Here is a 26,997-nt window from a genome sequence, read left to right on the forward strand (position 1 = left end):
TTTTTTTTTTTTTTAAGTTGGCTCCACACCCCAATTGGAGCTCGAACTCACGACCCTGAGATCAAAAGTCACACACTCTATTTGATTGAGCCTGCCAGGCACCCCAAATAGTTATAGGTTTAAAACACTTCATAGAGGGCGCCTGGGTGGCTCAGTCAGTTAAGTGTCTGACTGAGGCTCAGGTCATGATCTCGCGGTTCATGGGTTCAAGTCCCGCATCGGGTTCTGTGCTGGCAGCTCAGAGCCTGGAACCTGTTTCAGATTCTGTGTGTCCCTCTCTCTCTGCTCCTCCCCTGCTCATGCTCTATCTCTCTCTGTCTCAAAAATAAAATAAAATAAAATAAAATAAAATAAAATAAACCCTTCATAGTTCCAAAAAGGAGTGTTTCTACTGTAAAAGTATGACCAAAATACATACTGTACTGGGCAAAATACAAAAGAAGTTCTGTTGAGATGAGAGAAATAATATGAAAAAGATAATGACACAGAGGAAGTGCCTCTGTGTCAAAAATCTTGATTTTAAAAAAAGTGAATCTATTGGATGAAGTTAAATAAGTTATCCAAAGAGCCCACATCATGTGTATGTAGAAAACTGTTCAAAATTTCAACAAACTCTATTAATGACATCACATTACAGTCAGACACATGCTAACATTTTCTCCAGAAGGACATGAACATCTCTTTGTTGGGTTTTCATGTGGTTTTCTATAATATTGGGATCTAGTCAAACTCTTCCCAGACATACATGCAGAGGGAAAGTCCATGACAAAGCAGGCAGGGCCTGGTGCCAACTGAAAATGCGGGCCTCTTGCTCAAAACCTATTAAGAATTCCAAGAGAGCGACAGCAGAGCCTTAAGCCGAGTGTGCACTAAACCATCTGACTGTGGGTCACATGCCCGTGATGCCAGCCCTGGTGACAAGTATAGACACAGATCTGACAAAAGACCCTGACCTGATATGATTCTAGAAGAATGCCTGGCAGATTATGGGTACTCCCTATGATCCGTCTGGGAATCCTAGGAGTTCAGCTCCCAAAAAGGCCCATAAAAACAAAGCGCTACCTCATCTAGTCAGAAAATTTAACTAATTAAATTACCATGACACTAGCACACATCTTGAATCTATACCCAACACTGACCGGGAACAAAGGAACAATGCGCACTAGATACATTTCACAATGTTTAATTAGAAAGCTAATTCAGGGGCACCTGAGTGGCTCAGTCGGCTAAGCGTCCGACTCTTGATTTTCGCTCAGGTCATGATTTCACCGTTTGTGAGTTCGAACCCCGCATCGAGTTCTGCACTGACTGCGTGGAGCCTGCTTGGGATTCTCTAGCTCCCTCTCTCCCGGCTTGCTCTCACTCTCTCTCTCTCTCTCTCAAAATAATGAAATAAACATTAAAAAAAAGAAGAAAGTTAATTAAGTCAAGGCCCAGCACCTCCTCATGCTAGGACTCAAAACATACCTCTGTTCCCAGCCTGACTGCTGTCTTCAAAGAATTAGACAAGATGCAAAAGATACAGCAGCTGGTAAGCAGTGAACACAATGACACCGACTGATTCAGAGACCCCACGGCACCCCCCCCCCAGCCCTGCAGGACCATCAGGCCCTTCAGAAGACAACGCCAGTCGCCTGGTTGGGTAGACTGAGTCACCTCGGGTTTCCTTTCTTAGGTCTGGTGTGTGACATTTCTCCTGAGACTCCTCCCGTCCTGTCTGCACAGCTCCCCGCTGCTGTCAAACCTGCGGGCTCCACCTTCACCCCCTGGTATCTTCGGGCCACCTGATCACTCCAGATTTTAGCAAAAGGGAGGAAGAGGCCTGACACGTGACAACAGAATCGCTTAAATCGAGGAGAGACTTGAGGAAGTTGAAGGGTTAGAGGGGGAAAATTCCAGCCCAACCTTTCACACAAGCCAGGGCCCGTGCGCTCCCGGAACCAGGAACGCACTGCCCTTTCCGCTCTCGGCACCCCCACAGGCACCCCGCGCTTGGCTGCAGCCCCGCGTCACTGCACGTTACAGACACGACGTGTGTTTTCACAAATTGAAGGTCTGTGGCGACCCCGCATCGAGCAAGCCTCTCGGCGCCGTTTTCCCAACAGCATTTGCTCGCTTTGTGTCTCTGGGTCACGTTTTCGTAATTCTCGCAATATTTCTAACTTTTTCACCATTTGTTACGGTGGTCCGCGATCAGTGATTATGACTCACTGAAACCCAAATGACGGGTAGCGTTTTTTAGCAATAAAGTATTTTTAAATTACGGTGACACATCTTTACGCTATATTTATATGGGTATAAATATACATACTTTTAAGGCTATTACACACTTAGCAGACTACAGTATAGTGTAAACATAACCCCAATATGCACTGAGAAACCAAAAAATGCACGGGACCTGCTTTACTCTGATGCCCGCTTTAGTGCAGCGGTGTGGAGCGAACCCTGCTGCATCTCGGAGGTATGCTGTGCATGGAAAGGGTTTGTTAGATGGTACCTGGGCACCAACTAAAGTTCTAATTACATACGGTTCGATCTGACTCCAGGAGAGCGAGCTGACATGTCCCAGGAACGTACCCCACCAGGGCGCTGTGCCGGCCACTCTCCATACGGCTGCAATAACGTGAAGCGCGGGGCCCGAAGACAAAAATTCCCACCCCCAGCTTCACCAGCCGAAGCGGCTGAGGCCTAGAAGGTCCTCCAATCGGTTGGTTCACTTAAAACCCGTGTTCCTGTGACTCTGAATGACAATTCTGTCGATAAGGTTTCTTCCTAGCGCCTCCCTTTACCTACTGCATTTTCACGCAGCAACAACAAAAAACAATTATAAGACGGGAAACGGGAATCGCGAAAAGAGCTCGTATTCAATCCCTGCACTGGACAAATATTTATCGTGGGCCCCTTTGTGCCAAGCCCCGTGCTAAGAGCTGGATGAAACACAGTGAAGGGCAGTCAGGAGCTCATGCTGCAATGGCTGGTCCACTGGGCAAACAGACAAGTCCAGGGCAGGGTGATTCGCGTCAGGAGAGAAGAGAGGTTCAGGAAACATCTTTTTCTCCTGCCCCTGCTTCTCCTCAGCTCCTCCTCCTTCAGCTTCTGCTGACTCTCAGGGGTTTAGAGGACTTGGGGGGCCATATCTGGCTATGCCTGATACATCGCAAAACCTTTCAGATCAGCAAATACCCAGCCCTATCAGATTTTTCACCATCTCCAGTGTTTCCTCGGTGGTTCTAATAATGTCTACAATCGATTTCAAAAGAATGAATGTTCAGAGAATTTGCCCAGAGTAAGAAATGAATGAAACATGTATCCTCACCACAGATTTTTCTCAATGTCAAGACTCCTGACCATGGCTAAGGCCTAACTCAATCCTTCCTCCCAGAGCTTCTCACTCTGACTTTCCCCAGTCAGCAGTTAAGTGCTCCCCACCAGTGACAGCTCTCCCTTCCTGTAAATATCTACAGGAGCAATTGAACTCTAGCTGCCTGTCTTCCTGTCTCCCCATTGGAGTGTGAGCTCGCTGAAGCGAAAGACTGGGTCTTCTTATTCGTATTTGAGATGGTATCTCCACACATGGATCCCTCAGTACCTAGTAAATATCCCACCTATACTTGTTGAAAGTAAACAAAGGAAATTAATAACATTTTACCATCTACATATTTGCCATTCTTATTTTTTATTAAAACTTTTAAAAATGAACTATAATATGATCTAGTGTTCCTCTGATTATGGTTCAAGATTGATATGTGAAACTCACCAGGCCCAAAACACCCTGCTAGGGATAATACACAACATCTTACCTCTGTGCCTTGACTTCTTACTTCAGGGAAATAAAGGAACAGAGTAAACACCGAATATTCTTGGTGACGATAACAAAGAATGGTAAAAGACACTATATGCTCACCAAATATTTTCTTTCCACTTCCTAAACCCATGACTTCTACGTCTACCAAGGGCTCCTCAGCCTATCCCTGAATGAAGCCTATGCCTCATTCTTGAGCTATCTAGTCTCTCCTCCCATTCTCTCTTGAACCTACTCATCAGCAATGAAACTAATCCTGTCAAAGTCACCAGTGACTTCCGTGTTGCCAAACCCTGGGTCAAGGCCTGGTCCTCCACTAACTTCCTTTACTGAGATTAAAATGAGTTGAACACTCCCCTCTGGCATGAGACACTTTCATCTCCTGGATGCCAGGATCCCATGCTCTCCTGACCTTCCTCCAATCTCAGGGGCTGTCCCCTACTGGTCTTTTCCTGGGTCCTGTTTATCTCCTCCCCACCTCTAAATGCTGGAGTGCCTCAAGGCTCAGCCCTCTCACCTCCTCACCTCCACTCTTCTCCATTTATGCTCACTGCCCAGGTAATCTGTCCATTCTCCTGATTTTAGATATACTGACACATCCTAATGGGCATCTCCAAGGCCAGCCTCCTTGAGCTGCAAACCCAATATACATCCAACAACCAACTCAACATCTCTATGTGGACAACTGATAAACAATATAATCATAATACGCCTGAAACATAACTTCGTATCTCCCTCCAATCTTCTTTCAATTGTCATTTCAATATACAACAACCCGATTTTTCAAGCTGTGGAGGTTAAAACTCTGGATATGATGATGGTAGAGATTGCTACTTGCCTCCGAATTACACATTCAGCCACCATTTCTTTGTGGCCACGTGACTAAGTTCTGGCCAAGAAGGTGTAAGCAATGATGTGTGACACTTTCTGATCACGTCCTTAAGGGACAGGAACATGCTTTCTTTTCCCCTTTAGTCCCCAAGATCTGGAATAGTCCCCAAGGACTGGAATGCAGAGAGTGCGTGTAGGTGCTGGGGCCGCCATATTGGACTACAAGCCCGAAGCCTCAAACTGAGGATGATAGAGCACAAAATAAAATGAGTCTGGCTCCCTAGTAATCATGGAATTACTAAACCAGCTTCTTAACCACCTACTCAGATTTTTACTTGACAGAAAAATAAGCTTCTATCTTGGTTTAAGTCATTATTACTTTGGATCTCCAGGCTGCAGCCACCAAAGCAATATCCTAACTAATGCACTGAGTTTGGAATCTGGAAGTAATCAACCTAAACAGACTATAAATATGTGGCAATGGCTCAGAGGTCAGCACGGGCACAGACTGTAAGACAGGAGGTTGGTAGCCCTTGGAAGGCCACAACAAAATATTTGGTAAAACCTGTGACATCTTCAAAACTTGCCTGCATGCCAGCACGGTTGATAACTCTAGGGGAACCGGTCGAACAGTTCAGTTTAGGTGCTTCCCGGCTTCTGGCCGCTTTTTAAGTAAGAAGTCCCACAAGAATGAGACAGATTCAAGCTACAACTTGCTGATCTGCATGCGGAGATAAAAGGGAATAGAGGTCTGCCTGAGGCATGTCCACGGCCTACAGTTGAGATCTCCTCATTCTGGTAATCTGGGGGCTCAACAGGGTTGAAAAAGCCCCCCGCTTCAGTATCCGGCAGAAAAAAGCTGGGGAAACTGTTCAGCCCCAGGCAGGGGGCGTTCTCCAATGACCTGTCCCCAGAGGAAAAGAGACACCGACAAACCACCACAGAGGGCAAGGGACAAGGGAGTTCCTCCGAGGGAGCGGACGAAGGGCGGCTAAAGGGCAGTAGGGGACCCTACCACTGCCAAGGCAGAGGTGCCCACAACGTGGCCCGGCAGCAGCTAACGATGGCTGGGACCGTGACGGGTCTGTACTCCCCATTCTTCCCTTCCCTGAACTGGAGTTTTATCTCCATCATCTTAACTGACTCAATCAGAGTCCATAACTGGGGGGTGAGGGGAGGCAGCTGACATCTTGCATTTGATCTGAAGATTCTTGGACTGAATATGAACCAGCCAGAGATTCTCAGCTCAGAAGCTGACTGAGGGCTGTCTCCTTTGGAAAAGTACAGTGTGTGTGTTCTAGATGTGGGAAGAAGGGTTAGGAAAGAAAGGCCTAGACTGTTCTGCCCTCCCCCCCCCAACTTGTAACGTAAGAGAATTTTTAGGTGAATACACAGCTACCTGTGGACAAGCTACACAGGAACCTGTATTTCTCACTTCCCAGCAAGGACCTGTGGCCACGTGACTGAGGTTCTGCCTACATTTTTCAATGGTCATTTGGGGGGATGGGGGGAGGAGCAGAAGTGATCACGCAGCTTCTAAGCTGGGCCATCCAAGAGAAGGAATGTGACTTCCTTCCCCTCTCTTGCCCTCCTGCTAGGATGCAGACATGCCTTAGACCAAAAGACGGAAGCCTATGTTAGCAAATTGGTACAACGAGACAGAAGCCACCAAAGCCGCCTCAGCCCCGGCCTCCTGCCCAGACTCCCATTTAGAGAGAAACAAACATCAATCTGGTGTAAAAAGCTGCTGTTTCAGGTCTCTGTCACAACGGTCTGCCCAATGACATCACGACTAGCACAGCCACTCGACTCCTCTCTTTCCCGCCCCAGGTCCACCCCATCACCCAGGGCAGGGCTCCGCCCACAAGATATGTGACAAGCCACTGCTTCTTCACACTCACCCTGTCCTGGGAGTCCCATGATGGCCCACCTCTCTCTCACTCACTCTTTCCTTCTATGTCTGTGCACTTAAGAGCATAGAATTCTTTTAAAACATAAATCAGGGCGCCTGGGTGGCTGGATCGGTCACCCAGGTTGAACTGTCCAGTTCTTGATTTCAGGTTAGGTCATGATCCCAGAGCTGTGGGATCAAGCCCCGAGCTGCCTGCTTGAGATCCTCTCTCTCTCTCTCTCCCTCCCTCCCTCCCTCTGCCCCTCTCCTGCTCATGAGCTCTCTTTCTCTAAACAATAAATAAATATAGATTTTTAAATAAGTAAAAGAATAAAATATAAATCAGAAAGAGGCACCTGGCTGGCTCAGTTGGTAAAGCATGCAGCTCTTGATCTCAGGGTCGTGAGTTCAAGCCCCACACTGGACACAGACATTAGTTTAAAAAAATAAAATTAAATAAATTAATAGAGTAAAAAAAACCCTAAATCATAATATAAGACCCATGAAGGCAGGGACTTCTGCCTATACTTTTCACTGGTATAACCTCATGGTCCGGAACAATACTGGGCATATAACATATTTCACCGGACTTAAGCCGCACTGATTGTGAGCTGCACTATTATTTCTTGCACCGCCAACGAAAAAAAAAATACTGCCCATCAAACCATGACAAAATGACTTAACAGACCTAACAACAGACTGGAATCAAGTTGTCAACAGGTGCACCAGCCCCCCATTGCTTTGAAAATTCTTTCTGAGGAAGGGAGAGGGTCTCTGACCTTCAGCTGCATTGCCCAGGGGTGAAAGGCAATCCTCACTGTACGTTCAACCACAAAAGTGGCACAGCTTCCCAACCGTGTGGGCTGCCGCCTCGCTAAGGCTCCCTAACGCACTCGGTTGCGGCTCTGCAATAAAATAGGGAATCGTGGTCATTCCTCCAACAACAAACATTTTCTTTACTCCTATATTGACACCCCACAGCTGGTGCCATGCCTCTCTGCATACAAAGTAACCTTTGCTTTTACCGCTGATCAAAGCGTGAGTTTTTGGAAGGCATTTAAAATGGCAACTAACTTTAACAGCCCTGGCACTCAACTGAAGGGGCAATAACATCAACAGGTACAACCAGGTTGGCACATAAACAGGAAATGACAACTATGTCACACCTGCCACCTGGCCAGCGGCAGTCATACCATTAGAAGCAGCATCCCAGTTTCAAAGATGTTAAAATGTGAAGGGGGAAAAAACGGGGTAGGGAAGGCATCTCACCATTGACTGAACCCCACCTATAAGAACTCGTATTTTTGCTGTCAGAATGACTGGCCCCAACCACACTGTCCCTCCTGCCATTCTGGGAGCAGACCAAGGATATGCCCCTAGTTCCTGCCGCTCCTTGTACCTGGGAACACTCTGCCCCCCAGATGGCTCCCTGTCACCCCTAAAATTTCCTTCTTTCTTTGTTTTAACGTTTATTTACTAGAGAGGGAGAGAGTGCGTGCGCGCACACGCACACATACACACACACGCGAGTGGGGGAAGGGCAGTGACAGAGAGGGAGATGTGTGAATCTGAAACAGGCTCCAGGGCTCCGAGCTGTCAGCACAGAGCCTGATGCGGAGCCCGAACTCAGGACCCACAGGTGACATCATGACCTGAGCCAAAGTTGGACGCTTAACCGACTTAGCCACCCGGGCGCCCCATCTCATCCCTACAATTTCTATTCAAAAGCCACCTCCTAAAGCTGCATACACTCCACGTCCCCACTACTCTCCATCCCTTTTGCTATTTGGTTTTTCTTCACAGGCTCATCACCAAATGAGGTCGCATGCGGACATGTGTGTTTACGATGCTCCCTCCCACTGGCACGAACCTCCAAGCAAGCAGGGCTCCTGTGGGGTCTACCACGCGGCAAGTCAACAGTAAACATGGTGCAATGAGCTGCTTACAGGAAGACGCCGTCACCTAGACATACTGTAAGCACCTTGGGGGAAAATGCACTCTGTACCAAGTAAAGGCCCGAAGACCCAAGAGCCTCTCATCAGAAGCCTCTCTGTCTCCTTCCCCTACAAGAATGCAGCGGCTATTTGATGAGCTCCACTCTTAGCAATAACCAGAGCTTCCACTTCCCAACTCAAAAGCGACAGTTAAAACACTGTAAACATTACAAACTTGCTCAGATTACTTCTGTTTTGGAGGTAGTTTAGTAAAGGGATTAAGAACTGTGGAGGGGCGCCTGGGTGGCTTAGTCGGTTAAGCGTCCGACTTTCGCTTAGGTCATGATCTCGCGGTGCGTGGGTTCGAGCCCCACGTCGGGCTCTGTGCTGACTGCCAGCTCAGAGCCTGGAGCCTGTTTCAGAGTCTGTGACTCCCTCTCTCTCTGACCCTCCCCTGCTCACGCTGTCTCTCTCTCTCTCCTAGAAATAAATAAAAAATTAAAAAAATTTTTAAAAAAAGACCACTCTTATAAAGAGAACTGTGGAATCAGGGGGCGCCGGGGTGGCTCAGTCTGTTAAGCGTCTGTCTTTGGCTCAGGTCAGGATCACATGGTTCATGGGTTTGAGCCCCATGTTGGGCTTTGCACTAACAGCGCCCACTTTGGATTCTCCATCTCCCTCTCTCTCTGTCCCTCCACTGCTCATGCACTCTCTCTCTCAAAAATAAATAAATAAACGTTAAAAAAAAAAAAAAAAGAACAACTTTGGAATCAGACTTTGGATTAGAAATCCAGGGTTCTGCCACTTCCTAGCTGTATGTCTTTTAGCAAGTTACTTGATTTCGACTAGTCTCGACTTTCTTATCTGTAAAGTGGGGTGATATTGCCAACCGTGCTGAGCAAGTGAAGTGCTTGGCACATATTAAGCACTCAAAAATGTTAGCTGATAACATAATCATTCTCTGTTCCTTGACTAAGAAGAGCAAAAAGAGTGGAGAAGGGACCTGGGAGACGACATCCCAGCTTCCTACCAGGCTTGAGGAAGAATCCTCATTATCAGGTGGGTGGCAGCAATTATCTGTTGGGGAAAATAGTGAGCTCAGGTTCGGAGGCCTAGGCCTGTTACAAAGAAAGAAAAGATCAAAGAGATGGAGATGTCAGAGCAGAAAGGCCAGGTGGAGGTCTCCCTATGTTGAGTCATCTTTCAGTGGTCCAAACACCTTTTTGTTCCTTGTCTGGAATTCCTTATCCCTCCCCTAATCCATCCTTCTCTCAAGCCAGAAACCAAGCAGTCATCTCTCTCTCTCCTCCCCCACCCCCGCCTCCTTTCTATCAATCCGATCACCGGAAGTGCGTTGACTTAGATCCTCAATATTTCTGGTGTCTGCCCTCCTCCATCCCCACTGCCAATGCCTTCCTTTGACTCCATTCCCCGCTGCTAGATGGCAACACCAGCCTCCTGGCCTGCCCTCCCGGCCTGCGGCCACCTTCTTCCAACCCACTTTTACACCCTTGCCAGTCATCTTTCTAACCTCTTAACATTTCTCAAAGGCTTCTTACAGCCTTACTGAGAAAGTTCAAACTCCTAGGTACTTTTTTTTTTTTAAGTTTATTCATTTTTGAGAGAGAGAGACAGAACGTGAACAGGGGAGGGGCAGAGAGAGAGACGGAGACACAGAATCTGAAGCAGGCCCCAGGCTCTGAGCTGTCAGCACAGAGCCCAACACGGGGCTCGAACCCATGAACTGTGAGATCATGACCTGAGCCGAAGTAGGACGCTTAACTGACTGAGCCACCTAGCCGCCCCTAAACTCCTAGGTACTTCTGAAAACCCTCCAAGATCTGGTGCCCTGCCCACCTGCAGCCACGCACCCCTTCCCCCTCCACCCAGCAAAATCCTGTCTCCACTCCCACTGCTACTCACTCCCCCCCCCAACCGGGCTCCCCCGGCTCACAGCCGTTGCCTGGCAACTAAGGCTCAGCATTCAGCATCCCTTTTTCTTGCAAGTCTTCACTACAACACTGCCCTATCACGGGGTCCCTTCTCGGTTTTCTTAACGTCCTGTGCACCCCTCCACAGCAGTACTTAGCACCAGTATTAACTGGTGGATCTCTGTCTATCCCTACCTCTGCCCCCATCTCCCAGTTAAATCAAAATTTCTTCAAGAAAAAAAGACTGTCAGGGCGCCTGGGTGGCTCAGTTGGTTAAGCATCCCGACTTCAGCTCGGGTCATGATCTCACAGTTCGTGGGTTCGAGCCCCACATCAGGCTCTGTGCTGGCACCTGGCTCAGAGCCTGGAGCCTGTCTTCGGATTCTGTGTCTCTCCCTCCCTCTCTGACCCTCCCCTGCTCATGCTGTCTCTGTCTCTCTCTCAAAAATAAATAAAACATTAAAAAAAAAGAAAGAAAGAAAAAAGACTGTCTTTTTTCCTAACTTACCTAACACATGGCTGGGGATACACAGCATCTTTTAGGGGAAAAAAAAATGTGTGTTGACGGAACCGTTTCGGAGTGGTGTGATAAAAAGAGTCCGTACCAAGAAGATTATAAACTCGATCACCTCATGAATGCATTCACGAAAAACAACACTTCTACAGAAAACTATGTAGATCCGGCATGTTAGCAGGACATGGGTATGGAANCCTAACTTACCTAACACATGGCTGGGGATACACAGCATCTTTTAGGGGAAAAAAAAATGTGTGTTGACGGAACCGTTTCGGAGTGGTGTGATAAAAAGAGTCAGTACCAAGAAGATTATAAACTCGATCACCTCATGAATGCATTCATGAAAAACAACACTTCTATAGAAAACTATGTAGATCCGGCATGTTAGCAGGACATGGGTATGGAAGCTGCAGTGAACGCAGTGCCAGTTGTTAGGCAAGAAGACGTAGTAGAAAGAGCTTTTGGATCAGGCACCTTGGGTCTGAATTCCAGCTCTGCCACTGCTAAGCCAGGTCATTATGGACAAGTCCNATTATTTTCTAGCCAAATGAATGTCCCCTATCATATCTATGACAAGAGTTTCCACCAAGAGAGTGACAGTACAAAGGCAAAAATTCTGGAAATGTCTTTGTTGAGAACTGTTTACTTAATCCCAGAATTAAGGAAATGGATTTAAAAAAAAAAACTAAGAATTTTTTTTCCCCAAAAAACCTTTTAGGTTCTAGGTTCCACTGAGAGCAATTTACCAGTTACTGAACTGTCCCTCTGCGTTCAGGCCACCTAACTGTCAAACACAACTTTATGTTGATTTAGTATTAGTAACTTTAAGATTTCACATTTATTTCAATATTCTGTTGAACCTGAAAAATGCTTTTCTGATCTCCTCCCGCAACGATTACATCTGTTCCTATATGGTCACAAAAAAGTTACAACTTCCTCAAGAACTGGGTAAACTGAAGTGTCCCCGTTCAGATTATATGGTATCTCTAACCGGTGTGTATGCCTCATTTGTTTGAAAGCAATTCCTTGGTGAAATCTCCAGGATGTAAAAACCTCTAAACCACGAGCGATTTACAGAACGTCACGAAAAAAAAAATAATTTCTGGAAGCAAAGGACTACTAAAAAACATACACTTCTTGCCTTAGGAGAAATTACCCATTGAAATTAATGTTAAAGAAAGGGGTGGGGGTTAAAAATTACCTACAACAAAATGCCTCTAAGGGATCTCTTGAGAGTTCCTATCCCAATGAAGGAAACCGGTCAATATTCGTCTAATTTTAGTTACGATTACACTCCTGACGTCTTTGAGAAAACACAGTCAGTAACACAGGATGAGCAATCCTGACTTTCCAGACAGCCAAGCAGCATGACCCACAAAATTACTTGTTTCCTTTCCTACCTGACACTTGAACTCACCTCTTGAAGGCTCCACCCCTCGAGAATTTTAGTCCCTAAGTAAATACACGGAGTGCTGTAGCTAAAACTAAAGCAGGTACGTTTCATAGCACGTCAACCTGAGGGATGACTACTTCCACTGTAGGGAAGTGTTGTATGAACTAGTGAAAGAAATAAGATTTGCTGAAGAGAGGGAGGCCAGCAGGGGTCCTGAAAAGGAAGCTGAGGGAAGGGAAAAGTCAGGAGAATCACAGAAAATTCCTGGCACCCTGATTGCCACTGTTTTTATGACAGCCTTCTTAAATAATCTTTAGAACATCAAGAAAGGGATCCGTAAAACTCCTTTCAGCAATGATAACAGGCGGAGTTTAAAAGTCATTTGCTTCCTGTTCAGAACACAAGTTTGAAGGGGCCAGAAACTAGAGAAAGGCAGAATGAAAGAGAAGTATGCCAGAGGCCACTGGTGCCTGTTAAATGAACAGAATTTAACTGGAATTCACTACGCTTTTTGGAAGATGTGCATTTTGTTAAATATCAAAGGAGGTGTCCGTAGGCCACGCGGAAACACAGACGTATGTTTAATCAGCCATGCAAGAGCCACACATACCCGGGATTTCAAAGACTGCCTTTAAAAACACACCTCCATACATTCTAATTCCGCCCAAAATTATTTTTTAAATCTCTGCAGTGAGGCGCGCGTGCACGCACACATTAACTCGCTGCAGACGTAGCCTTTCTTGCTTACACACCCCGAGGAAAAGAATAAACGCCTCAATGTGCTCTCCTGGCCTTCAGCCCCTAAGACTCGAAAAGCAGCAAATGGAGTTGAGAATGAAGAGAGAAGGCAAGATAATGCAGGACGACACAAGCAGAGACCCTGTCGGGGCCTCTTCGCATTCTCGGAAAATGTCACCTCCATTCCTTCCCCAAGCCCCGGCGCCACTGGCGCAATACCATCCTCGTCCAAAGCGCCAAAGAGTTGCCAACTAACCTCCCAAGGTGCCCCCCCAACCTCCTCACCTCATCAGCGCTCAGCTCCTCCATCGCTTTCCTCTTAATGGTGAAAGGCGTCAGGGAGAGAGCCCTCTGTTCTGGTGGCCGGGGCGGGAGGACAGTGGAAGGTGTCTATCGGGCTGTCTGGTCCCCCGAATGGGGGAGGTTTCAGAATTGCATAGTCAGAGGTTAAAAAATAAGAACACGAGAGGCACTGAACCGCCTTGGCGTCGGTCACTCCAACCGCCCCAGAGACTCCTACAGCTGCGGGCGCCCCGAGCAGCCTCCTGTGGCCGCCACCGCTGCTGCTACAGGGTGATCTGAAGGCGCCACAATTGCCCTCTGCTTCCCGGGTTACCCAGACCGGGGACTCGGGTCTCCAGCTCGTCTCGTGCCCTGAGCCCGCTGTGTCTTCGTGGCGGTGGCACGGCAGGTGTGCTTCCTCCAGCGGATCCCGCGCTCCTCCCTACCCTCTGCCCCTGGCGGGAACGGCTGGACTGCNTGCGACGCCGCCGCGCTGCCGTCGTTCCCAGGCGCTTGCGATTAGCGACTCGGCGATGCCGCCCACGTAAGGGAAAACGGCAAACGTCTCCCTTCTGGGGCCAGTTCTCTAACGTATCGATCGCCCACGTTCTGACAAAAACCTTTGGACGCTCTCGTACCTCCGCAGAGAAAGCCCATCTGGAAGGAAACCCTGGAGCACAACTTCTTTTTACTTGGCTTTTGCCTTTTAGAGAGTTTCTGCTTCGGTTGGGGTGGTTTTCTTTTAAACGTGTTCCAAAGTGATGGCAAAATTTGAAAGAATGATGGAGACACCCAGAAAATTTCAAAGTGCCTGCCCGTATGTAAGAAAAGGTGATATCAGAAGAAATCATCCTTACTTGCACAAGAATACCATTTTTTAATCGAGATGTGCTATTGTTAAAATCATGTTCGTTTTGGATGTACGATATAATGTTTGGGGGGGCTGTGTTTTAAGGGTTGTTTTTTTTTCCTGAGAGAAATAGAAAGAGACAGCGTGAGCAGGGGAGGGTCAGAGAGAGAGGGAGACACAGAATCTGAAACAGGCTCCAGGCTCTGAGCTGTCAGCACAGAGCCCAAACCGGGGCTTGAACCCATGAACTGTGAGATCATGACCTGAGCCTTAGTCGGACGCTCAACCAACTGAGCCACCCAGATGCCCCTTTTTATTTAAATTACAGCTAGTTTAGGGACACTTCGGTGGCTCAGTTGATGACCATCTGACTTGATCCCAGGATTGTGGGATCGAGCCCCATGTCGGGCTCCGTGCTGAGCGTGGAGCCGCCTAAGGATTCCCCCCACCCCTCTCTCTCTACCCTCTCCCCAGCTCATTTTCTTTCTCTCTCTCTCAAAAAAAAAAAAAATCCAGTTAGTTTATACACAGTGTAATACTAGTTTCGGGTGCACAATGTAGTGATTCAACACCTCCATGTAACACCCAGGGCTCATCATAGTACATCTGTTCATTCCCATCACCTATTTCACTTACCCTCCACCCACCTGCTCTCTGGTAACCGTCAGTTTGTTCTCTGTAGTTAAGAGTCTGCTTCTTGGTTTGCCTTTTCTCTCTTTTTTAGTTTCCTTCTCTTTTCTCATTTGTTTTGTTTCTCAAATTCCATGTATGATTGAAATCATATGGTATTTGCCTTTCTGTAAGCCACTATTTCATTTAACATAATACTCTGTATCTCCATCCTTGTCCTTACAAATGGCAAGATTCCATTCTTTTTTCTGGCTAAGTAATATTCCATTCCATTCCTCTTCTTTATCCATTCACCAGTCAATGGACATGGGTTATTTCCATAATTCGGCCATTGGTTGTAATGCTGCTATAAATTTCATTTATCCCTTTGAATTATTATTATTGTATTCTTTGGGTAAATACCTAATAGTGCAATTGCTGGATCATAGTCTAGTTCTATTTTTAACTTTTTGAGGACTCCCCCCCATTCTTTTTCCATACCAACTGCTCCAGTTAGCATCCCCACCAACAGTGCAAGAGGGTTCCCCTTTCTCCACATCCTCACCAATACCTGTTGTTTCTTGTGTTGTTGATTTTAGCCATTCTGACCCCTGTGAGGTGATATCTCATTGGAGTTTTGATTTGCGTTACAATACAATGATTTGATATATGTATATTTTGCAAAATAATTACCAAAATAGTTTAGTTAACATCTGTTATCACACATAGTTACAATATTTTTCTTGAATTTCTGAGAATTCTAGAGAACTTCTAAGAATTATTATCTTAGCACTTTTCTTTTTTAATGTTTATTTTATTTATTTATTTTGAGAGAGGAGGGGAGGGGCAGAGAGACAGAGGGAGACAGAGAATCCCAAGCAGGCTCTGCGCTGTCAGCACAGAACCTGATGCAGGACTTGATCCCACTGAACATGAGATCATGACCTGAGCTGAAATCAAGAGTCTGACACTTAACCAACTGAGCCACCCAGGTGCCCCAGCAATTCTCAAAACAACATACATTGCAGTATTTTTTATATATGTTTGGCAAATCTATCATACAGAATTGTTAACTGTAGTCCTGTGCTCTACATTAAATCTCCAGGACTTATAATTGCAAGTTTGTACCTTTTGACCACCTTACCCATTTTGCTCACCCCTACCCCACTCTGTCAATCACTAGTCTGTTCTCTGAAGTATACAATTATTTTGTAATAATAGAAATCTAAACCAAGCAGTCAATGTAGCAGTCTCATGAAATTCCAGATCCTGCCATATACTGTATTGGATGGTTTACTAAACCGTAATCTTAAAGATTGTATTCCAGAATTAGAAGAATTTCCATTTTTTTTTCCTTTGGCACTTGCTTAGAATAGTAACCTGACAGCTAGATATGCAAGGAATTTGTGAGTAAAATGAGACCACTACTGGCTTTGCATATTATCTGCTCTCCAGGAAGGGAATTCCCTGTAAGACAGAATTTGGACTCCTGGTAACATTGATGTTAATATGTTCACTTCTCACTCCCTTTTTTAAACATCCTTATTGTAAAATAATTCACATACCATAAAGTATGCAAAGGTCAGTATATTCACAGTTGTGCGACCATCACTAATTCCAGAACAGCTTCATCACCTAAAAAAGAGACCACATACTTGTGAGCAGTCACTTCTCATTCTCCCCTGTGGGAAACCCAGTAACCTGCCTTCTGTCTCTATGAATTTTCCTATTCTGGACACATCAGTGGAATCCTACATTAGGTGGCCTTCTGTGCCTAGTTGCTTTCTTTTAAGAAAGAATTGTTTTTAATGTTTATTTATTTTGAGAGAGAATGCAAGTGGGGGAGAGGCAGAAAGAGAGGCGGAGACACAGAAGCCGAAGCAGGCTACAGGCTCCAAGCTGTCAGCACAGAGCCTGAAGCGGGGATCGAACCCACAAACCATGAGCTCATGACCTGAGCCAAAATCAGACGCTTAAGTGACTGAGCCAGCCAGGCGCCCCTAATGTTTGTTTATTTTGAAAGAGAGAGACAGAGTGCGAGCAGGGGAGGGGTAGAGAGAAAGGGAGACGCAGAACCCCAGACAGGCTCCAGACTCTGAACTGTCAGCTTTTGGCTTTTGACCCGAAGTCAGATGCTCAACAGAATGAGCCACCCAGGCGCCCCAATGTGTCTGGTTGCTTTCACTTAGCGTATATTTTTTAAGGTTTGTCCATGCTGTAGTATATCTCTGTACTTCTTTAGTGCCAAGTAATATTCCACTGTATGGCTATATCACATTTTGCTCATCCATTCATCAGTTAATGGCCGTGTTGTTTGCACCTTTGGACTATTATAAATGATGCTGCTATAGACATTCATGTATAAGTTTTTTGTGTAGACATATGTTTTCCTTTCTTTTGGGTATATACCTAGAAAGATAATTGCTGGCTTATATATATAGTTAAAATTTTTTTAAGATTTTATTATTTTTTATTTTTTTAATGTTTCTTTATTTTTGGGAGAAAGAGACAGAATGCGGGGGGGGGGGGGATGCAGAGAGAGAGAGAGGGAGACACAGAAAGGGAAGCAGGCTCCAGGCTCTGAGCTGTCAGCACAGAACCAGACGCAGGGCTCGAACTCACGAACTCACGAACTGTGAAATCATGACCTGAGCAGAAGTCGGAGGCCTAATGGACTGAGCCACCCAGGTGCCCCGTATGTTTAAGTAATGCCTACACTCAGCATGGGGCTCACATTCACCACCCCGAGGTCAGGAGTCACATGCTCCACCGACTGAACTAGCCAGGTGCCCCATGTATGTTTAACTTTCTGAACAGCTGGACAAACTGTTTTCCATAGCCGCTGCACCATTTTACATTCCACCAGCAACGTCCGAGGTGCCCATTTCTCTACAATCTCATCAGCACTTGTTATTGTCTTTTTTATTATAGCCACTAGTAGATGTGCAGTGGTGTCTCATTGCAGGGTTCTGCTTTTCATTTCTCTAAGGGCTAATAAAGTTGAGCATCTTTTCATGTGTTTATTAGCCATTTGTATATGTTCTTTGGCCAAATATCTATTCAAATCCCTGTTCACTTTTTAATTGAGTTATTTGTCTTTTTTTGTTTTGAGTTGTAAGTGTTCTTTATTGTTATTTTTTTATTTTAGAGAGAGCACAAGTGGGAGAGAGGGGCAGAGGGAAAGAGAGAGAGAGAGAGAGGGAGAGACAGAGAGAGAGAGAGAATCCCAAGCAGACACATTCAGCTTGGATCCCAATGTGGGGCTTGACCCCACGACCCTGCGATGACAACCCAAGCCAAAACCAAGAGTCGGATGCTCAACCGGCTGAGCCACCCAGGCAACCTTGTAAGAATTCTTTATATATTCTAGATACCAGTCCCTTAACAGATGTGCAACTTGCAAATCTTTTTGAGTACAGTTGACACACAATGGTACATTAATTTCAGGTATACAACACAGCAATTCAACAACTCTGTACCTGATGCTGTGCTCACAGTGTGACTGCCATCTGTCACCATGCGCCACTCTTACAATGCCACGGACTGTATTCCCCATGCTGTGTCTTTTGGTCCTGTGACTTATTCCTCCCATAACTGCACGCCTGTATCTCCCGCTCCCCATCCCCACACGGCCCATCTCCCCATCTCCCCATCCTCCCCTACCCTCCAACAACTGCTAGTCTGTTCTCTGTACCTATAGGTCTGATTACAATGTGCAACTACGCTTTCCCATTCCATAGGTGGTCTTTTCGCTTTCTTGATGGTATCATTCGCAGCACCAGAGTTTTTATTTTTTTATTTTTTTTTAAATATTTTTATTTATTTCTAGGNTATTTTGATGTAGTCCAGTTCATCTATTTTTTTCTCTCATCATTTACACTTTTGACATAACATGTTCACTTTTACAAGGCATATTTAGTAGTCTAATATTTTTCTGAGTCAGTTTGGGCTACTATAACAGACTACTGTAGGCTGGGTGGCTTATAAACCACAGAAATGTGGGGCACCTGAGTGGCTCAGTCAGTTAAGCATCCGACTTCGGCTCAGGTCACAATCTCACAGTTTGTGAGTTTGAGCCCTGCATCGGGATCTGTGCTCGCTCGCTCGCTCTAAAAAATAAAAAATAAACATTAAAAAATTAAAAAACCAAAAATGTCTTTCTCAGTTCTGGACGCTGGAAATCCAAGTTCAGGGTGCCAGCAAGGTCAGGTCTGATGCTCACTCTCTAACACGTTGTAGACCGCAGACTTCTCTCTGTGTCCTCACATGAGGGAGCGCAGTGAGAGGAAGCAAGCTTTCAAGTGCCTCTCATGAGGGCGCTAATCTTCTTCCGGAATGCTTCGTCTCTGTGACCTCATCTAATCCTAATTTCCTTCCTGAAGTGCGGTTGATTCTTGAACAACACAGGTCCACTTACATGGAGATATTTTCCAATGAAAATACTATAAGAGTACTTTCTTTCTCTTCCTTATGATTTTCTTTCTGTTTTCTTGCTTTCTTTTTTCTTTTTTTTTTTTTTTTTAAGTAGGGTTCACACCACAGCAGAACACAACACAGGGCTTGAACTCGCAACCCTGAGAGATCAAGACCTGAGCAGAGATGAAGAGTTGTTGGATGCTTAACAGACTGAGCCACCCAGCTGCTCCCTTATGATTTTATTATTTATTATTTTTTTAATGTTTTATTTTAAAAAAAAATTTTAATGTTTCCTTTTGAGAGAGAGAGAGACAGAGTGCGAGTCAGGGAGACCCAGAGAGAGAGGGAGACACAGAATGGGAAGCAGGCTGCAGGCTCTGAGCTGTCAGCACGAAGCCTGATGCGGGGCTCGAACCCACGAACAATGAGATCATGACCTGAGCTGAAGTCAGATGCNGCTGACAGCAGAGAGCCCAATGTGGGGCTGGAACTCACAAATCGTGAGATCATGACCTAAGATGAAGTTGGACACTAACCAAGTTAGCCACCCTGATGCCCCAAAAGTTATACATAAAATTTAGACCCAGGGTGGTAGGAGTTGGGACCCCCAAACCACTCTGTTGCTCAAGAGTCCACTATAATACCATCCCTTTGGGGGCATGGGGGTAGGCTTTCAACATATGAATTTTAGGGGGACACAAATACTCAGTCCATAACAATATTCATATATTGTAAGAAATATCCTTCCCATTTTGTGATTGCAGAACATAAAATTTTTAGAGTTAAATGGCCTGCCCCAAGTCAAACAAGAAACTGATTAGGAACCTTTCTTCTCCCCTGAATTCTTTGCCTGTCACACAAATATCTCCATGTGTTACAAGGACACGATATCAATGTTCTTACCGTTTACAAGGGAACCCTACTCCGTTTCTTTTTCTTCAACTCTATGATACTTCCTGCCACTGTAATGTAATTTTGTAAAATCACAAAAATTAGAGATGAAGTCCCTTTGGTCACATACTACTGTACTCCCAGGCTGTTCTAGAGTTTTTGGTGCTTTTTGCATTTGTGTTTTTACCTAAGTGCTAGAGTCCTGCCCCTTCCCTTAGGGGAAGCTTTCCCACTACAGCATAAAAGGGCCTCAGATGTGTTCATGACGCTTTGCTCATATTTTCATTGTTTTGTTCAGTGTCTTCCATTTGAGCATTACTTCAGCCCCTTTGACGATGCAAAATAATGTCTGCCGCTCTTGGGAACTACCAAGCATCAAGGCTCAAGACAAATTAGTTCTTAGAACTACCTAGAAGTGAGCAAAACTACTTTTTAAAAAATCCTTTGATGTTTATTTTTGAGAGAAAAAGAGAGAGAGAGAGAGGTCACGAGTGGGGGAGGAACAGACAGAGAGGGAGACACAGAATCCGAAGCAGGCTCCAGGCTCTGAGCTGTCAGCACAGAGCCTGACGTGGGGCTCGAACTCATGAACCGCGAGATCGTGACGTGAGCTAAAGTCAGATGCTCAACGAACTGAGCCACCCAGACGCCCCCAAAAGTACTTTTTAATACTAGTAACAGATAAAGGACAAACTGAACCACAAAACGGAAAATAAAAGTACACCGTGGACAGATTTTGTGAGTTTATCAAGGGAGAGGAGTTGTGCGGGGGTTTTATTTTTATTTCTTCTAGAACCCTTTTAGGAATAGCTTTTATTCAAGTGCCAGAACATAGAGAGTTCACTGGATCAAAACGTGACTTCCTAATGATCTACAAAGCTAGATCTACTCCCAGGGGATCTCCCTTTGGATTTAAGTATATTCTGTTTTCCCTACTGCCAACCCCTTCCCCTGGACTCTGGATTCCTTCCCCTCCCACCTTCTAAAGGACTTTGGTCCAGAGTTTATTCCCTTTCTTCTGCATCATCATTTTTCTCACACACACACACCCCATTTCTTTCTTTCGTTCTTTCTTTTCTTTTCTTTTCTTTTTTTTTGAAAGACAGAGAGCAAGTGGGGCAGAGGCAGAGAGAGGGAGACTAAGGATCCAAAGCGGGCTCCACACTGACAGCAGAGAGCTTGATGCAGGCCTCAAGCTCTTGAGATCATGAGATCATGACCTGAGCTGAGGTTGGACACTTCACAGACTGAGCCACCCAGGCGCCCCCTGCTAGGTTCCTATTTCTCAACATGCTCCAAATAGAGAAACTCCACCCCCACCCCCGGGAAATTCCATCACCACCCTGAACAAGATAGACAAGGTCCGAATACCTGTGTGGCTTCCGTGCTAATGATGAGTTCACCCTCCTGACCACCCCCTCCTAAGTCACCTTGCTTTCGCTGTCATTCTTTGCTTAGTTCCCCTGTTTAGTTCTTTCATGGCGCTTCATCAAAATCTGAAATGTTTTCATTTGCCTGTTTACTTGTTTATCGCCTTCCCTCCTCCCCACACTGTCTCCCATCAAGAGGATGTAAACCCTCTGAGGTCAGAGACGTGGCCCCCCTTGTTTTTTTTTTTTGCTAAAACCCCAGCATCTAGAAAAGTACATGACTATTGAATAGATCTTTATTGAGCACTGACTAGAATCAGAGACGTAACAGTGTAAAAAGCAAAACAAAATAAAACAAAAAACAGTCCTTGCCCTTATGGAGCTTACATGGGGGGGGGTGGCTGGAGAGGGAGGCAGAAAATAAGTAAAATAAGTAAATTGTATAGTATATTCAAAGGTGATGAATGCTGTAGATTCAAACAGATCTGGGGCTCCTGGGTGGTCAGTCCATTAAGCATCCAACTTCAGCTCAGGTCATGATCTCATGGTTCCTGGGTTCAAGCCCCGTGTCAGGCTCTGTGCTGACAGCTCAGAGCCTGGAGCCTGCTTGGGATTCTGTGTCTCCCCCTCTCTCTGCCCCTCCCCTGCTTGCATTCTGTCTCTCTCTCCCTCAAAAATAAATATTTAGGGGCGCCTGGGTGGCTCAGTCAGTTAAGCGCCCGACTTCAGCTCAGGTCATGATCTCATGGTTCCTGGGTTCAAGCCNTAGCTGGCTCCGTTGGTGGAGCACAGGACTCTTGATCTCAGGGTTGTGAGTTTGAGCCCCAGGTTGTAGTCTATTTATAAACAAACAAACAAACAAACAAGGACAGACAACTCTCTCAAGAAGTTTTGTGACAAAAGAGAGCCGAGAAATGGGACATTATCTGGAGCAAGAAGTGGGTCAAACTATTTTGTTTTTAAGATTCGGGGAAATAATAGCATATCTTGTATGTTAATGAGAATTATTTATAGAGAGGGGAAAATGTGAAGAGTTAGGAAAAGGTAGCGAGAAAATCTGAGGAGCACTCTCAGATTCTGTGCACTATCGGGGTCTTCTGAGAATCTACCTCTTAAGATGTAAGGGTCTCCTGGCTTAAGAGGATATTTCCTCGTGAAAGGAAAGTAACAGCAATTTATTTCTTATACAAAAGCCTGGAAGGCTTCAGTCTTGTTTGCCATCGCCATTGACTCGATGTCAGCAGCGTTCTAGATGTTTAACTTTCTTGTTGCATAAAATGCTGCAGCAGACCTGCCACAGAGCGGCGCCTGCATGAGGCCTCATGGGTAGGCATTGGTCATTTGGGGCTATAATCACAGGCAATGCCCTGTGGTTGACTTAACACCTCTAAAAGTTAACTCTCTTAAATCTGCCTTTTCTGACACTCACTTGGACTAACGATTCAGAAGTTCTCTGGCTAGGAGTTGGATTTTATTTCCATGGGATTACACGGCCTAATGTCTGGGGTTGTTTGATACGCTCAGCAGATGTGGTTGCTAAAGGCCGGGGGCGGGGGAGAGGGGTGCTGCTGACTCAGTCTCTCATCCATTCTCGCATCCAGTAACCACACACTGGGCGAAGCGTCGGGCAAGACACAAAGACTAATGGGTGAATCAAGAAACCCTAGGTGTTACCTTACCCGTAAGATACTTGGAGCCAAGGAGAGAGAAAAAAACCAGATAGAACTATAAGACACAGTCAAACGTGTTAAGTGCCGTAAAAGAAATCCAGAAAGTGCTGGAAGAGTCCAACAACAACAACAAAAAAAACAAAACAAGAAAGAGAGAGATTATGACTTCTGGTTTGGAGGACGGAGCTCTGATTCACTGAAGTAGGCAAGGATTCTGAAGGAAATCTACCCACAGCCTTCCTTACAATGATCTCAGCTTCTATCAGTGTTTCCCCACATTTTAAAACATAATGATTCCTTTTTTAAATTTACTTGTTTTTAAAGATTTCATTTTATTTTTGTTTTTATTTTTTTAACATTGTAATTTATTTTTGAGAGACAGAGAGACAGAGCGTGAGCAGGGGAGGGGCAGAAAGAGAGGGAGACACAGAAGCTGAAGCAGGCTCCAGGCTCTGAGCTCTCAGCACAGAGCCTGATGCGGGGCTCAAACCATGAAGTGTGAGATCATGACCTGAGCTGAAGTCAGGTGCTCAACCCACTGAGCCACCCAGGCACCCCTAAAGATTTTATTTTTATTTATTTGTATTTTTATTTGTTTTGGGGGTGGGGTGGGGCAGAGAGAGAAGGAGAGAGAATCCCAAGCAGGCTCTACACTGTCAGTGCGGAGTTCCATGCAGGGCTTAAACTCATGAATCATGAGATAGTGATTTGAGCTGAAATCAAGACTCAGGTGCTTAACCGACTGAGCCACCCAGGCGCTCCTAAAGATTTTATTTTTAAGTAATCTCTACACCCAATGTGGGGCTCGAACTTACAACCCCCAGTTCAAGAGTCACATCTCTTCTGACTGAGCCCACCATGTGCCCCGTGATTCATTTTTCTAATACCCTGAAAAGCGGGAACATTTTGACCCCACTTTCATTTTATAGCCCAATGGACAGATTCTACCTCTTTTTGATAACATTTTTCCATTAATGTTATATTTAAAATTTAATATTAGAGGGGTTTTGTTTAATTTTTAAAAGCTAACATGTGGTTACAGTTTAATAAAAATAAGGTTTAATGTGTTTAAAAATTTTTAATGTTTATTTCTTTTTGAGAGACAGAGAACAAGCAGGGGAAGGAGAGGAGCAGAGAGAGAGGGAGACACAGAATGTGAAGCAGGCTCCAGGCTCTGGGCTCTCAGCACAGAGCCCAACATGGGGCTCGAACCCACCAACCCTGAGATCATGACCTGAGCTGACATTGGACACTTAACGGACTGAGCCACCCAGGCGCCCCTAAGATTTAATGTGTTTGTAGTCAGGGGGACCACTCATCAACTCAATATCTATATTTCCTCATTAAGTGAAAAGAAAAGTGTTATCTGAAGGAAATTCTACTTCTTGCCTATATTTGCATAAGTCACCTACCTTCCTCTCTCTTTTCACTTAGAAAAGACTGATAAATGTGTGAACTAGCATAAGAAAGAGACATGGTAGAAGGTCACCACCTTACATGGGAGTAAATCAATCACATCAGATTCGAGGGACTTGAGAGAAAAGAGGTACATATTATTCAAACTAAAAAATACTAATTGTGTCTCTGTCCCCTCCTTCTCCTTTCTTAATATTTCTAGCAGCTTCAAGTGTGACCTGACTAACATCACGGTAGACTCAAGAGAGGCATGAAGAAGTTACACTGAGGGGCGCCTGGGTGGCTCAGTCGGTTAAGCATCCGACTTCCGCTCAGGTCATGATCTCGCGGTCTGTGGGTTGAGCCCCACATCAGGCTCCGTGCTGACAGCTCAGAACCTGGAGCCTGCTTCAGATCCTGTGTCTCCCTCTCTTTCTGCCTCTTCCCTGCTCATGCTCTGTCTCTGTCTCTCAAAAGTAAACAAACGTTAAAAAAAAAAAAGAAGTTACACTGAATTTGGAAAACCATCCAAAAAGATACAATTTGTTTTGTTTTAGGTTATAAGTTTGATGTGAGTTAAGGACAAAGAGAATATATTATATTTCTTCCTCCCCCAGCTTCCCGAAGTGTGTGTGTGTGTGCGCGCGCACGCACTGTTATGCCCAGATCGCGATCTCCCCAAAAACCTAAGACCACCAAGGAGTCCGAGTCACACATGCAAAGGCAAAGGGCTTTATTACGGGCTTAAGCTCAGGCTCACAGACTTCACCAGTGTATGGGTCCGTGCTGAGAGCCTCGAACAAGGGCAGAGTAGGGTTTTTATGGGGTTTGAGACGAGGGAGTTACAGAAGTTGTGACATGGGAACAGTGATCCAATCATAATTATTCAACATCATTGACAGCGGGTTTGACCATACACATTGTCTAGAGTATTCGTTACTTTTGGCGGGATCCAATTACAACATTTAGAGTACCTTTAAATTCAACCAATCACAGAGCGAGCCTAGGGTCTTGTTCGGCGACTAACGGGTTAACGTTAACATTAGGTAACAGGGTCCTATCTATAGTTTCTATCTCCAGGCCTCTCCCTTAACACTGTGGAGGGTGGTCGCTGGCCTTTCCTGAGTGGGTGCTGCGAGGGTGGTTTCTCCTGCCTTGGGCAGTGTGTATCTGCCTGATGGTTTCGGGGAAGCTGGAACTCAGGCCTTCTAGTTCAGAGGGGAAACTTAAAGCCTGTCATGGAGTCAGTTTGGTTTAGACGTTTAGACTTGTGGCCTTACAGCACGTGTAAGAAGAATTGGAGAGTTAATAGAACTGTTTAGAAGAAGGTAAGTCAACCATGTAAACATAAGGTACATTCCTATTTTTATGCAACCACATAAAAATTACAAGTTTTTATCAATGTTTTATATAGATATAGATATATAAACACTTATAAACAAACCTATGTTATTTCCATTGGTATAGTTGTATGTATGTATACCATTGGTATAGTTAGTACCCGTTTTCTTATATCTCCAGCTGGCATATATTTTTCCCTTTTTTAAAAATTTGAGTATAATTGACCTGACACATATTTAAAATGAGGTTCCAGAATGAAGTTCCAGTTTGCACTATTCTGAGAAACAGGTTTCCAAATGATACTCTAGTAAGTTTCTGTTCAACTGGACCTCATCACATGTATTGTGTCTTTGTTTTTGAAAAATTACACCAACACTAAAATAACAGAGCAAACAATCTCAGGAAGATTTTTAACTCTTACCTATTTCCCTAGGGATATTCTTTTCTCTGTGTGAAAAAAGAAAATGTTTCATTGTGAAATATAATACACATACAGAAATGTGCATAAACGTGATTATAAAGCAAGTCCCATGGCTTCACAACCTTGGTCAAGGGACTAGTGTTACCAGACCATAGTCACCACTCTAAACTCATGCCTTCACAACACAGTCCGTTCTGTCTAGAGGGTCATGATCCTCACTTCCACAGTGATGATTTCCTGCTTTTCTTCATAATTTTGCCATTTATGTTTGCATCCCAAAACACTACACTATGTTTGACTATTTTTTAATTGCATATAAATGAAATTATACTACAGTATTTTCCTATAACCTCTTTGTTGTTCAACATTACAAGATTCATCCGTGTTATTTTATTTAGCCTGCATAGCCCATTCATGTTTATTGCTGTAAAATATTCCACTGTATGAATCATATGCCACAAATTATTCATACATTTTACTCTTTTTAAGTTTTTTCAGTTTATTAATCCTCTCGGTAAAGCACTGTGCTACCACTGCAGAATCTCTCCTTCCTGTTGCAAGCATTGGCAGAGCCTTTTCAGTGCCCCTGACTTTATTATTTCTTTTTTAGTGTCAAAGTTTACTGTTTTCTTGGGATCTTTTTCTTCTCAGACAGGCCATGTCTTGCAAATCAAGGTTGGGTTCATTTCTTTTTCTTTTGCCTAATCCAAGAAAT

At 44.9% G+C, this 26,997-nt stretch overlaps 1 protein-coding gene across 1 annotated transcript in view; it reads right to left on the reverse strand.

Moving 5' to 3' along the window:
* UBE4B (ubiquitination factor E4B) overlaps positions 1-13,790 on the reverse strand; it is a 115,292-nt gene extending 101,502 nt beyond the window's left edge. Inside the window, exon 1 of the mRNA XM_077763833.1 lies at positions 13,323-13,790. Coding sequence (XP_077619959.1) covers positions 13,323-13,346 — 24 coding nt within the window. The 5' untranslated portion in view covers positions 13,347-13,790. The remainder of the gene's footprint in view (positions 1-13,322) is intronic.
* Positions 13,791-26,997: the final 13,207 nt, after the last annotated feature.

This window comes from Crocuta crocuta, unplaced genomic scaffold (assembly GCF_008692635.1).
Source record: "Crocuta crocuta isolate KB4526 unplaced genomic scaffold, BGI_CrCroc_1.0 scaffold13, whole genome shotgun sequence".
NCBI classification, from domain to species: domain Eukaryota; kingdom Metazoa; phylum Chordata; class Mammalia; order Carnivora; family Hyaenidae; genus Crocuta; species Crocuta crocuta.